This window comes from Excalfactoria chinensis, chromosome 4, assembly GCF_039878825.1.
Source record: "Excalfactoria chinensis isolate bCotChi1 chromosome 4, bCotChi1.hap2, whole genome shotgun sequence".
NCBI lineage: Eukaryota > Metazoa > Chordata > Aves > Galliformes > Phasianidae > Excalfactoria > Excalfactoria chinensis.
Window position 1 is genome coordinate 20954036 of NC_092828.1, and position 12196 is coordinate 20966231.

At 38.7% G+C, this 12196-nt stretch overlaps 2 protein-coding genes across 8 annotated transcripts in view; both read left to right on the forward strand.

Moving 5' to 3' along the window:
* The window catches only part of KLHL5 (kelch like family member 5), a 47585-nt gene extending 36272 nt beyond the window's left edge, over positions 1-11313 (forward strand). For all 5 annotated transcript variants that reach the window (XM_072334601.1, XM_072334602.1, XM_072334600.1 and 2 more), the window contains 6 exons: positions 2287-2473; positions 3453-3677; positions 3938-4100; positions 7831-8043; positions 9251-9422; positions 9773-11313. In XM_072334601.1, the coding sequence (XP_072190702.1) occupies positions 2287-2473; positions 3453-3677; positions 3938-4100; positions 7831-8043; positions 9251-9422; positions 9773-9829 (1017 nt within the window). In that variant the 3' untranslated portion in view covers positions 9830-11313. The remainder of the gene's footprint in view (positions 1-2286; positions 2474-3452; positions 3678-3937; positions 4101-7830; positions 8044-9250; positions 9423-9772) is intronic.
* Positions 11314-11606: 293 nt separating this feature from the next.
* The window catches only part of WDR19 (WD repeat domain 19), a 36510-nt gene continuing 35920 nt past the window's right edge, over positions 11607-12196 (forward strand). For all 3 annotated transcript variants that reach the window (XM_072334253.1, XM_072334255.1, XM_072334254.1), the window contains exon 1: positions 11607-11705. In XM_072334253.1, coding sequence (XP_072190354.1) covers positions 11700-11705 — 6 coding nt within the window. In that variant the 5' untranslated portion in view covers positions 11607-11699. The remainder of the gene's footprint in view (positions 11706-12196) is intronic.

The window sequence follows — 12196 nt, forward strand, 5'->3', positions numbered from 1 at the left end:
TGTTTTGTGTCATGATGACATGAGGCAATCTGACAGAAAACGTAATGTAATGAAAAGGTTTCCAATTTTACAGTCGAAGAGTTAAAGCTATTTGAAAGAAATGAAATTAGGAAATTGAACAACTTGCCAAAATCAATAATGTTGCAAACAGAGCTGTAAACAAATACTAGATTGGTATTCTTGAAAAAAACTTTGGAAATACTTCAAAATTGTAGCACTGGAACGAAAAAAAAAAAACAAATGTGATGAATTGTCAGTTTCATCAGTTGTATTTCTATGCACCTCTTTGTACATAACATTGAATTGTCTATTTAATCAATGCAAACAGTGTCCTAAATGTTTGTAAGAAGCTAAAGATGAAAATTTGTCAGCTTCTTAAGTTGTAAGATGGCCACTATTCCATCTCTGGTAGATGAATAAATGAAAAAGATGATTAACCACTTCCTGAGTTACAATATGGGTTTATCTTCCTTTCTGGTCAAGTATCTACATTATATTTCTCTTCATCAGGTTTCCAATGACTACTATTGCATGTTCACGTATCATTTCTGACTACTCAGTTATAAATGCTTCTAGTACGAGGAGCTACATAAATAATAAAACTTGGAAATAACAGGAAAGAAAGTTTGCACTTACGCCAATTCCAAATACTTTAAGTGAAGAATGTTTTCAGAATATTCTTGTACAGTACATTTAATTTAAAGAACTTTTGGATTTTTTGAATACTAAAACAGTCTTCTGTGGGTTGCTCCAAAAGTGATGCCTCCTGTTTATTTCCATGGAAACTCCAACAGCTACAAAGAGCACGATAACATGATTTGAGCAAATTCTCAGCTACAAAACACTGTTTTTCAAAGTAGCCACTGCTCTTAGCCATGTATTTTTGCAAGAGATGAACAAGAGCCTGCATGCCATGCTTCTAAATATCTGCATGGCTATTGGGAACACAGCTTGTCTTTCATGTCACTGTTGTCACTGCTGAAGTGCACCACCTGCTTCACTGTGCTCACACCCACCAATAGGTCTCCATAAATATTCAGCACGCACCAATGGACATCACTGAGTGCAACTTTTTTTCCGCATGGAAGAACTCAGTGACACACCTTCGCTCCCATACGCATTTCCATGTCAACACCACTTTGTCAGAGAGCAACACAACAACAAAATGTAATGAAACATTGGTGGGAATGTTCAACCTCTACCGCCGTTCCACCACCATCCACCTCTGACGTCATGAGTCAACCTAATAAAATAAGAGGCATTACTTTCAGAGCATCCCTTGCAGATGGCGTTTATTTTTATCTGAGATGAAGTTTTCAGAGATTGAGACTGTACTGTGAGAAAACTTCTCTGTAGTTTGGGGGATGGGGTGAGAAACCAGTGAAAAAGGTAGGTAGATTGTGTTTTGTTATTGGCTGTCAGCAGCTCAGCAATAAGATCTCATCATGGCTTGTGGACTTGGTATTTATAATGTTCATTTGGATTTTGTGGTGGGGAGCGAGAGGCATTTCTCTTTCTTATTCTGATAATTGCCAGTGAACAGAAGGCTGTTTCTCTTGTTTCTTTTCTCCTGTTACTCAGGCCATGCCTTGCAGTTCAGAATGCCAGTTGTGTAGACTTGTAAAAATGGCAGTTGGGACACTTAGCCTACTAGTATGTTTTTCGCAATCTAACAAACGTGGAGTGCAGAAGGCTCCAGAATCTTTAATAATTTTTATTAGTAGCCTTTATTTAGGTCAGATAAAAATGTAGTACTTCTCAGATTTGCTAGCATCCTTGTCACTAATGTTTTTTTACATGTTTGCAATAATTGATGCCCTACTATGGGTCACTGGCAGAGTCAAGAATAGAATACATATTAAAACATTCAGCTTGTGCCTAAAGCAGCTTTCACAGCCCTGGACTGAGTGTATCTGGGAATCAGAGAGTGAGACTGAGCCGACTCACATACCTGAAGTCCATTTCCTTGAACATACTTGAGGGTAGCACTGAAACATAAGATTTTGTATTCTTCTTTGGACCATTAGGCTTAAGTCATCCATTGAAATCAGATGGCCTTCCTGTGTTTCATACTCAAGGGTTCAGCTTAAAATGTGTTTTTGTTTTTTTTTTTTATTGCTGTTTTATCTGTACCCTACTCTTGTTTATATGAACTTTTTGAATGTGAGTCTATTCTAAATCAAGCAATGAAAATTTTTGGATAAGCTGTTTTTCTTTTGATTTTGTTTTTATACTCTGTGTGGTTTATAGCAATTCAGCTTGTTTAATTTTCAATCTTTTTTGCAGTTTTTGGCAGATATGGAAAATAATGCACTCTTTAGGGATGACATTGAGTGTCAAAAACTCATTATGGAAGCAATGAAGTACCATCTGTTGCCAGAGAGACGACCTATGTTGCAAAGTCCTCGCACCAAACCTAGAAAATCTACAGTGGGAGTGTTGTTTGCAGTTGGAGGAATGGATGCAACAAAAGGTCTTGGCTTATATAATGATTAGTTGATGAGGGTTGGTTTTTTGTTGTTGTTTTCCTTCCCTTTGGTTGTTTTTTTTTTTTTTTTCAAGAAATGCTGGGTAGATGTTAGTTGTATAACACATTAATTCTGTTAAGTCAAACATTTTGCTGTATAGAAAACAATCATCAAAAAAGGACAGCATATCTTAAGTTTAAAAAGCTAGGTAGTACTGAAGATACCACAGACATTCTGGAAGCTACAGTAATGATTGATCTGAAATTGTCAGGGGAATATCTGATTTCTGAGTAGTAAAATGTTGAATTGAGTGAAGGTTGGCTTGCATTTACTTGAGTGGAAAGTAGTCTGGAAAAAGAAGATGATGACAGAAAATGTACAAAGGTGACATGCACGAGGTATAAAAGCAAAAGAAAACCTGCTTTTTGACTAATTGTTAAGTAGGTCTGTCATCTGCTAGGATGTTATTTTCTTACATAAGCTTCAATACTGCATAACGGTAGTGAGAATGAATCTGGCAAGTTAGAAAAGTTATAGTAAATAATGTGTTTTCATTTATTCTGTGTTTTGAAGTTAACACTTCCAATTTTTAGTTGTTTTCCATCTTATAGTCTGTGTTGCACCTGAAAGCTTCGTGTCACATAACTCCAGATTTTTTTCTAGTATTATGGAACAACTGATTTCAGTATATAATTGCATTTATCAATTTTTATCAATTAATATTCCCCAAAATCATTTTTTTAAATGCTTTGTTCTTTAAAGATACTAAAAATTCTGCTTTTTGTCTTGAAAAGCACTGAAAAATCCTTATTAATTACGCTGTGGTTGGTTCTTGAGGAGTTCAAAAAGGGCTGTTTGTATACACAGTTAAGAACATGCTGTAGGATTTTATGCTGTCACGTAGGATCAGCATTGCTGAAATAAAGGCTACGTTAATAGTTCACATTAAACATGTTTTACTGACTTGTGGATGTTGTCACTCAGGAGCTACGAGCATCGAAAAGTATGAACTTCGTACCAACATGTGGACTCCTGTTGCAAACATGAACGGACGAAGATTACAGTTTGGAGTTGCAGTCTTAGATGATAAATTGTACGTTGTTGGTGGCAGAGATGGTCTGAAAACCTTGAATACTGTGGAGTGCTACAACCCTAGAACAAAAACTTGGAGTGTAATGCCACCTATGTCCACGCATCGTCACGGTCTTGGTATGTAGGTTTCTGTAAAAGCTGAACGCTTATATGTTTTAAAAGGTTAGCTGATGAAAATTTATTCAGGAATTACATTTTGGGGATAGTGTGGGAGGATATCTTTGTTTTAATGCCAACTTTTATTGAACTTCTTTTCTCCTTCAGATTATATCCAGCAATGGCTGCCTAAAGGAAAGCCATTTTTTGTTTTAAAATATTTTTTGATGCACACTGAACCATCAATAGGAAAATGTAATCTTTTTTTCTTTTTTCTTTAGGAGTAGCTGTATTGGAAGGCCCCATGTATGCTGTAGGAGGACATGATGGCTGGAGCTACCTGAATACAGTAGAAAGATGGGATCCACAGGCTCGCCAGTGGAACTTTGTAGCTAGTATGTCAACTCCAAGGAGCACTGTTGGCGTAGCAATATTAAATGGAAAGTATGTGAAGGCAACTTCCAAATTATCTAACATGTATTTAGAGGTTTTCCTAAACGACTTATTTTTCTCAACTTATAAGATGTTGATAGCATTAAGAACCAGTGAGACTTCAATGATTTCCTCCTATTATGATAGCTTGAAGAATCAACTTTCAAAATCACTGTGAAGTTAGGGGAGAATACTCACACTGTATCGTATTAATTCAGTGAGAATAATAAGCTTTAAATCTCATCTGGAGTAGTACCAGAAATTTCTAAAACTGTTTTTCAGTGAAAATATATTTCAATCCTTGTGCAAATCATACTCAGACAACTAGGCCATTTTGTGCTGTCACAGGACATGGTTGCAAGTGACCTCAAGAAGTTTCCTGATCCTGTCGGTTACCACAAAGCTGAATCAATTATATCTAAAGCACTCACAGCAGAAGTGATTTTATTATCTTTCTCCAGTGAGAAAGTTCCAATAACTTCTCTGAGCAACCTGCTAACTGTTAACACAACTCTGAGTTCTCCATTTGTCAATTCATAAGTATCTTTTGCTTGTTTGTATTCTTTTTAGTTTGTATTATCCAAAGTGACCATGGAAAATTAGTATTTTCCTTCCAATTTGCTCAGCATGTTGTAGTTAATGACACATGTCCCCTAAGGATTCTCCTCTCAAGAGAGAGTAATGCTAGCTCCTTCAGTCCTTATTAGTAGAACGTGTTTCCTAGACTCCCAGTGATATTGTTTTCCTTTGGACTAAGCTTAGTTATTTGATAGAGCCCAGAATACAAGTGCTGCTTGAACAAACTAATTACCAAAATAAATTTGGAGTCGCATAATACTAAATTAGGATTGTAAGGGATGTTCTGGAGTCATCTGATCCAGCAACGACTCAAAGCAGGACCAACCTTAAAGTTGTAGGATCTAGTTTCAGCATTAACTGAGCTAGCTCGGGTAATCTCTGAGATTTAAATAGCTGCTAAGGATGGAGATTCAAAAGCCTTCCTGGGCAACCTGTTCCATTATTTTACCATCACTGTACCAAACGTCTTTCCTCTACAATCTGATTGGATTTCCCCATATTTCAACTTGCCTCTTGTTCTACTTTCACTGTATACTTCGAGAATGATTACGGTATAAGCTGTATAAGCTCTTATTAGGAGCTGGAGACAGCAGTAAGATATCTCCTTATCTATCTCTTCTTAAGACTGCCCAATTCTCATACGTTGTGTTCTACCTCTATCATCATCTTAGTGATCATCAACTGGACTTGATCCCGTACAGCAAGATCTTATGCTAGAAGCCCAAAGATGGACACAGTATCCAGATGCAGTCTTGCACATACTGAATAAGGAGAGCTCAGCTGTGATTACTTTAAGTCCAGTATAATGTTGGCTTAAATTCAGTTTATTGTCTGCCAGAACCTCCAAGTCTATTTTTGCCAAGCTGCTTTTTCTTCAGTCATCTCCCACCTTATACTATTGCATGAGAATATACCATTCCATGTACAGGACTTGACCTTTGTTAAACTTCTTAAGACTTCAGTCCGGCCACTTTTGCTGCCTGTATGAGTCTCTCTGAATAATACCCAAGCCCTCCAGCATACCAGCAACTCCCCTTAATTTGATTTTATTAGCAAACTTCCTAAGGGTGGTTTTCCATTACATTTTTAAGATAATTAGTGAAGACATTAAGCAGTATCAAGGTATTTTATCAGCCTGGGAGGAATGGCAGTAGTAAGCAGCTGCCAGCCAATTACTTCATGCTGCTGAACACAGCCCTTTGCACCCAGCAGTCCATCCTGTTTTCCACCAGCCCTGTAGCCAGCTTATCCAAATCACGTACTTGTCACTGTGGCTAGTGAATACCAGGTGAACCAAAGTAACTATTATTATAGTTGTATCAGACTATTTAACTCTCTTGACCATAAACTTTACCTTTCTGGTTATGTCCTGTCTTACACACCTCCCTTGAGCTTGCCTGAGTATTGTAAGCAAGCAAAAAGGTTTTCATGATTTCTTTTCTTTTTCTTTTTCTTGGAAAGCTTAATTAGTACAACTAAAACACACTTGCAGAGGGTCCTCTGGGATCTGGAACAAGTCCAGGAATGAGTGAAATGAGGGAAGAACTTGGAACAACCAGCAAGCAGGGTGCCTTGGGCTGCTTTTGGAACTGCAGACTCGATAACTAAGTTAGGTCTGAAGCTTCCTATATATTCAGCAGAGAGTCCCAGGTGTGGTAAAAAGCACCAAAAATAGTCTCATATTTCTCTATTATTTTGGAACATAGCTTAGACTCATAACATATACTGCAGTGTTAGATGCCTATAGTTAAAGGTGTGAAAGTGCATGCAAATTTATTACCTTTAAGCTGCAAGCAGTCCTTTCTGCACATTCCAGTAATATGTCTGTAAACTGATAGATTCCAGATGATCTGCTCAAAAGAAAATTCCTTTTTGAAAAGAATATATCCTTTTCCATATCCTGAGTGTGAAATTACTGCGGAAGTGATCAATGTTTCTAGGGGAAGAGAGAGCATTGGGCTTCATTTAAATGCCATGTTGCATAAAAGGATGATTCTTAGTCATAACTTTTTTTGGAACTGCAATATGACTTAATATGCTTCTGTACATTCCTTACCTTAGACAATTTGTATTATTAAACATGGGCACTTGCATGGAAATGCATTATTTAAGGGGTATCAATTGTTTTACTGAGAACTACTGGGTCAACCATATTTACAAGAGGCACAACAGTGTTTCCCAGTGTGAGAACATCTTGAATACAGCTCCATAGTAACTGCTGGTAATTCTTTATACTATCAACATACAGAATCATGGAATCATTTGGTTGGAAAAGATCTTTAAGATCATAAGTCCATTATCTAAAACCATTATCTAAAACTACCAAGTTCACCGCTAAACACACACAGTACTTAATGTTTGTATGATAAATACTGACTGTACTCTAGTGTGCCTTCAACTATGACAGGATATCACCTGAATTATCATTTGTGACATCAAACTGAAATTCGCCTCTGATGTCTTTTTTCTTCAGAATGCCTTCTCTGTGTTCTTGCTTTTCAAAATAACAGTGCTGGGCACTTCTGCCTCTAAGCCTACATTGCTTATAAGTGCTGCCTAAACTCCTACCTAATTTTTTTGGTTACTTTTAAATATTAGTCGGTGGTAGTGGTGCAGTGCACCTAAAACAACCTTTTCTTTCCATCCTTATTTTCCAAAGAATTTAAATCCCGTCAATAACAACTGTTAGAACTGAGGAAACTAGGCCACCTAGTGGATGTAAGGGGCTTAACATAGCACTGCTATTCATAAACTAAATTTCAGGTTCACAAATACCTGATGCCTAAGAAGAGGCAGGGCAGAGTTCTTACATGCATGAGTAGAATACTGAATTTGTCCCTGTGACCTTGCTGGAGATGCACCTTTGTCAAATCACACATTGTGAAAATTTTAGCTATGGGCATGAGTTGGAATGTAAACGTGCTATAGATATCATCTGTTTTCTGTCATTATTGTTGTGTATTAATCATCACAGTAGGAAAAGATCAGAGCAAAACTGTATGATGTGAGATTTAGAAATAGAACACTGTATTGAAAGACTAAAGTCCTCTAAATTTAGCTTCTGAAGATATTTGGAAGTTCTTCATACAAACTTGAGTTAACTTGCATCTTGTTCAGACAATATTTGTTGATGCTTTTTTTTTTTTTTCCCCAAACGTTACAGACTTTATGCAGTTGGTGGTCGAGATGGAAGTTCTTGTCTTAAGTCGGTAGAATGTTTTGATCCTCACACAAACAAATGGACCCTCTGTGCTCAAATGTCAAAAAGAAGAGGTGGTGTAGGTGTAACTACATGGAATGGGTTCTTGTATGCCATCGGTGGTCATGATGCCCCAGCGTCAAACTTAACATCCAGGTTGTCAGACTGCGTAGAAAGGTAATATCCCAATGAAAGCATATCCTCACAGAGGTTCAAACAATGCCAGTCTATAGAGTGATTTATCATTAACTTCATGGAAATAGCTTCTTAAAAAAACTAATCACATGCAATCACATTAAGATTCTGAATAGTTATTTACCACTACATGCTGCAATAATAGTTTTTCCAGAGAATTATGCTACTTTATAAATGAAATAAACTTAAATTGAAAAATAAATTCTATCTGCAGCTTGAGAATTGCCCTCTTTCACTACATTGTACTTCCACTTGCAGCATGAGCTTTGTCAGCATTTCCATACTATGATTGTACTTGCATAAAAGATACATTTCTGTAGTACTTTGAATAGAGAACAAAAGATGAAATTGTTAAGAGTTTGTTATATCCGTGTCCTTTATGCAAACAAATTAAGACCACTTTCTTCTCTGTAGTATGATCTTAGGATGGTCTCTTGGCCAAATAAATATGTTCTTTGTGTAGTTCCTTAGAGCCCTTCAGAGCCACGTGATTCCATCAGTTGTACTGTACTTATTGTTTCTTTCAGTCAAGTTAACATAAGTTTCTTAATATAATGATAGCATGGATCCTCCCATCTAAATATTAGTTTAGCTTGTAAAGAATGCTGACGTTATTCTAGAAGGACATTTTTTTTTCATTAAAGTGACTTTGGTAATGTTTATGATACACATTTATGACTCAAGATGTGCTGTAAATTACCTTAAAAGTTTTGCATTTCCTCCAGAACTTTCTCCAACAGGGTTCTTCTGAAAACAGTGATCTCTCTTAACAAGTAACTTTCTTTAGAACCACATTCAACTTGAACAGCCTGTGCTGTAACAGTTAGTGATTATCATGTAGTAGAGCAAGTACTTTCTCTACTACAGGATAGTATGGCAGCAGAACTGGTTCCAGAGTGGTATGCTTATCAGTGCAATAAGAAATATGCTAAGAACAGCTATATGTGTATATATATGCATGCTGCATGGTAAGCAGCACAAAGTGGATGTGTAACTATTACTGTGTTATCATATGACTAAAGAAACAGTTTAGAAGAGAGTATTAAGGAAAACAGTCCTCTGAAATTAACAACCAGGTCTGCATTACAGTACCTGCTCTGTACTACATTTAGAGTGTTGGTTCCAGTACTTTTTTTTGTTAAAGAAATTTTTGCAACAGTTTTAGAACATGACACAAATTATTTTTTAGGTATGATCCAAAAACAGATATGTGGACTGCTGTGGCTTCTATGAGCATTAGCAGAGATGCAGTGGGAGTATGTCTCCTTGGTGACAAGTTGTACGCTGTTGGGGGATATGATGGTCAAACATACCTTAACACAGTGGAGTCTTACGATCCCCAGACAAATGAATGGACACAGGTATAGTTTCTGATTAGAACATACTACATGTTTATTACAAGTGTGGCTCTTTTTGCAAAAAGAAAACTATTCCTTTTCTGTGAAGCACTTTTGTTAGTCTAATTCTCCCTCTCTCTGCCCTCTCCTCCCCATTCCAAGCTGATTTACCTTGAAGAGACAGTTGTTAAAGTCTAAATTTGAGGCCAGTATTGCATGTTTGTTTATTTTAAGTCAAGATAACAGCATATGAGTGGTACCACCTCTGCTGCAGCTCTGCAGCCATTATCATAAACTTTAAACATGGTCAATCTTAAGCAAAAAGACTTAAACCTGACTATGTTTCTCTCACAAATGTGTATTTTTGCTTACAGGTTGCACCATTGTGCTTAGGAAGAGCTGGAGCATGTGTTGTGACTGTGAAACTATAGATTCTTTTCTTTGAGAAGGTGACTTTCTCCACTACGGACTCAGCTGGTATCTTTTTTCCTCAAGCCAACTAAGAATATGAGGTGCGGGATATCTACAACAACAAAGTGGTCTCCAACCTACATACACATATATTATTCTTTTGGACCAATATTAAGCACTTTTTAAAGAATTATCTTTATTACCTGCACATTGGAAGAATTACAATCAAATCAGCTGCAACCAAGATGTTGCCAGCAAGGGACCTCCATTGAGGAAATACAAAGAAATGAGTGAATTCATTGTGAACTCAGTGGGATAATCAAATGTTACTGATTTATGGCCTTGACCCCTCAAACATGCAGAGAAATCATGCCATTAATATATACAATTCCACCAGTACAATTGAGGATACCTCTGGGTGAAGCAAATTACAGAATACAACCCCATATATTTAATTTGCCTATAATAAACGTGTTTTGCTGTGGGTACCTGAGCTGTTACAGTGCAGGCTGACAGACCAATGCAAACCATTGTAAATGGCAGGCGTAAGGCTTGCCTTAAAAATGAAGTTATGTATTTGGTGAATATTTGCACTTTTACCATCATTCCTAGTTTAGAAATATTTTTTATTTAACCAAAGCCTTATTTTAAATATTGTCTTATAATGCTAATGGAAATCTGCTATTTAATTATGTCTGCAAGAGGTTTCTGAAATCCAGTGTACTACTTGGATGTTTGAAGGTTTTCCGTAAGATGGAGAACATTGTACCTTTTCTCTAATTTGTTTTTTATATCTACGTTGTTATTTTTAAGGAAAACTCTATAAGCATGAGTAACTTAGCGGAAAGAGCTCTAAAGTGTGATTAGAAGTTAACCAATTTAATAAGAGCACTTTGAATTTCTCAAAGCATTCCATTGCATCTAGACTAAGGAGTCTTACTTTGATTCTCAATGTGTTTTACACGAGGCTTTGCACTAATGCGAAAGGTGTCATTTTGTAAGATGAAATGAAGCAGTGGGCCGGCTTTTTCTCCAGCAAGGTTACTTCAAAATGCAAAGAGCCAACCCGCCATTTGAGCGTGGTCACCATCTTGCGGGAGGGCTGCGTATGCCTCACAGGATTTCATTTTTTTCCCAAATGCTTTATAATTTGCCTTGTTTGAGGCCTACGCTCTGCCACACACTCATCTGGAACAGTCTGAATGTTCTCTGGAAGTCTTTTTGTATTTGCTTTTCTGTGCCTTGCTCCTTGTTTTCCAAGCGGCGTGCAGTGCGTTGCGGCGCGCTGCTTCATGAGGGATCCTGGGGCTGTCAGCTCACAGAATGCTTCCCAGGAGTCTGAAGTGTCTAACACCCAAAGTCTTTGTACACTTGTAATTTTAACTTGCGGTGTGTTCATGCTCTCGACGAACTATTTATTGGTTTAAAGGAAATTACTAAGAGGTGAAACTTAATTGTTGAAACCTGCTTTGTTTCAAATTGAATACAGCTGAACTTAAATACACTTTCAATGGGTTGGTGCCTTTTTTTTTCCTTAGATATATCTTAGATTTTGTGTATCCGAATCTGAAGCTTTAATTAAGAAACGTTATTTTTATAACGCGTCTTTATAGTACGCTGTTTACGGAGCCACGCTTTTCTCCCAACGCTTACGTGGCTCCGTATTCCTCACTGCGACGTACGCTAACGGCCACGCGGAGAAATCTTGGCTTTCCCATTGGCTCGGGAGTGTGGCCCCGCCCTCCGCCTCTGATTGGCTGCGCTGTCCTCCCGCCTTCCCGTTTCCGCGGTGACACGGACGCCGGGTGCGGGAGGGGTCGGGATCTCCTCTCAGCTGGGGCCGACGGTTGCGCATGCGCGCGGGGCGCTGTGCAGAGAGCGGTGGGCGCGATGAAGGTGAGTCCGGCCGGCCGCCGTACGCGGGTGGTGTGCGCGGATGGGCTGTGCGCTGATGGGGTCTCGACCTCGGGGCCGGCGGCGGGGTCAACCCGGGCGGCCGGGCCCTGAAGTTCCTATTCAGCGCCGCCCCGGCCGCCTCGGTGCGATGCTTGAGGCCTGTGAGGGGCGCACGGGGCGCTCTGAGCCGCGGGAGTCCCGGGCTGTGGAGCCGTTACTGTTGGGCGCTGCCGCGGTAACGGTCCCCTGGAGTTCGCCGCTGGTTTACTGAGTATATCATTAAAATGGCTTCAAATCGGAATGCGGCTGCCAAGCGTCGTTTGTGCCTGTGGCGTGCAACGCTCAGTTCATCGTGTTTTTTGTGAAGTGAAATGCAAAGTCCGTGCCTCAGGAGAAGAGGCAGAGACCCTTGAGGGGAAAAAGCAAACCAAACAAGTGTAGCTGGGTGTTTGGGGGACCCCAGGCATGGTGTTTGTCTGACAGTATGGCAG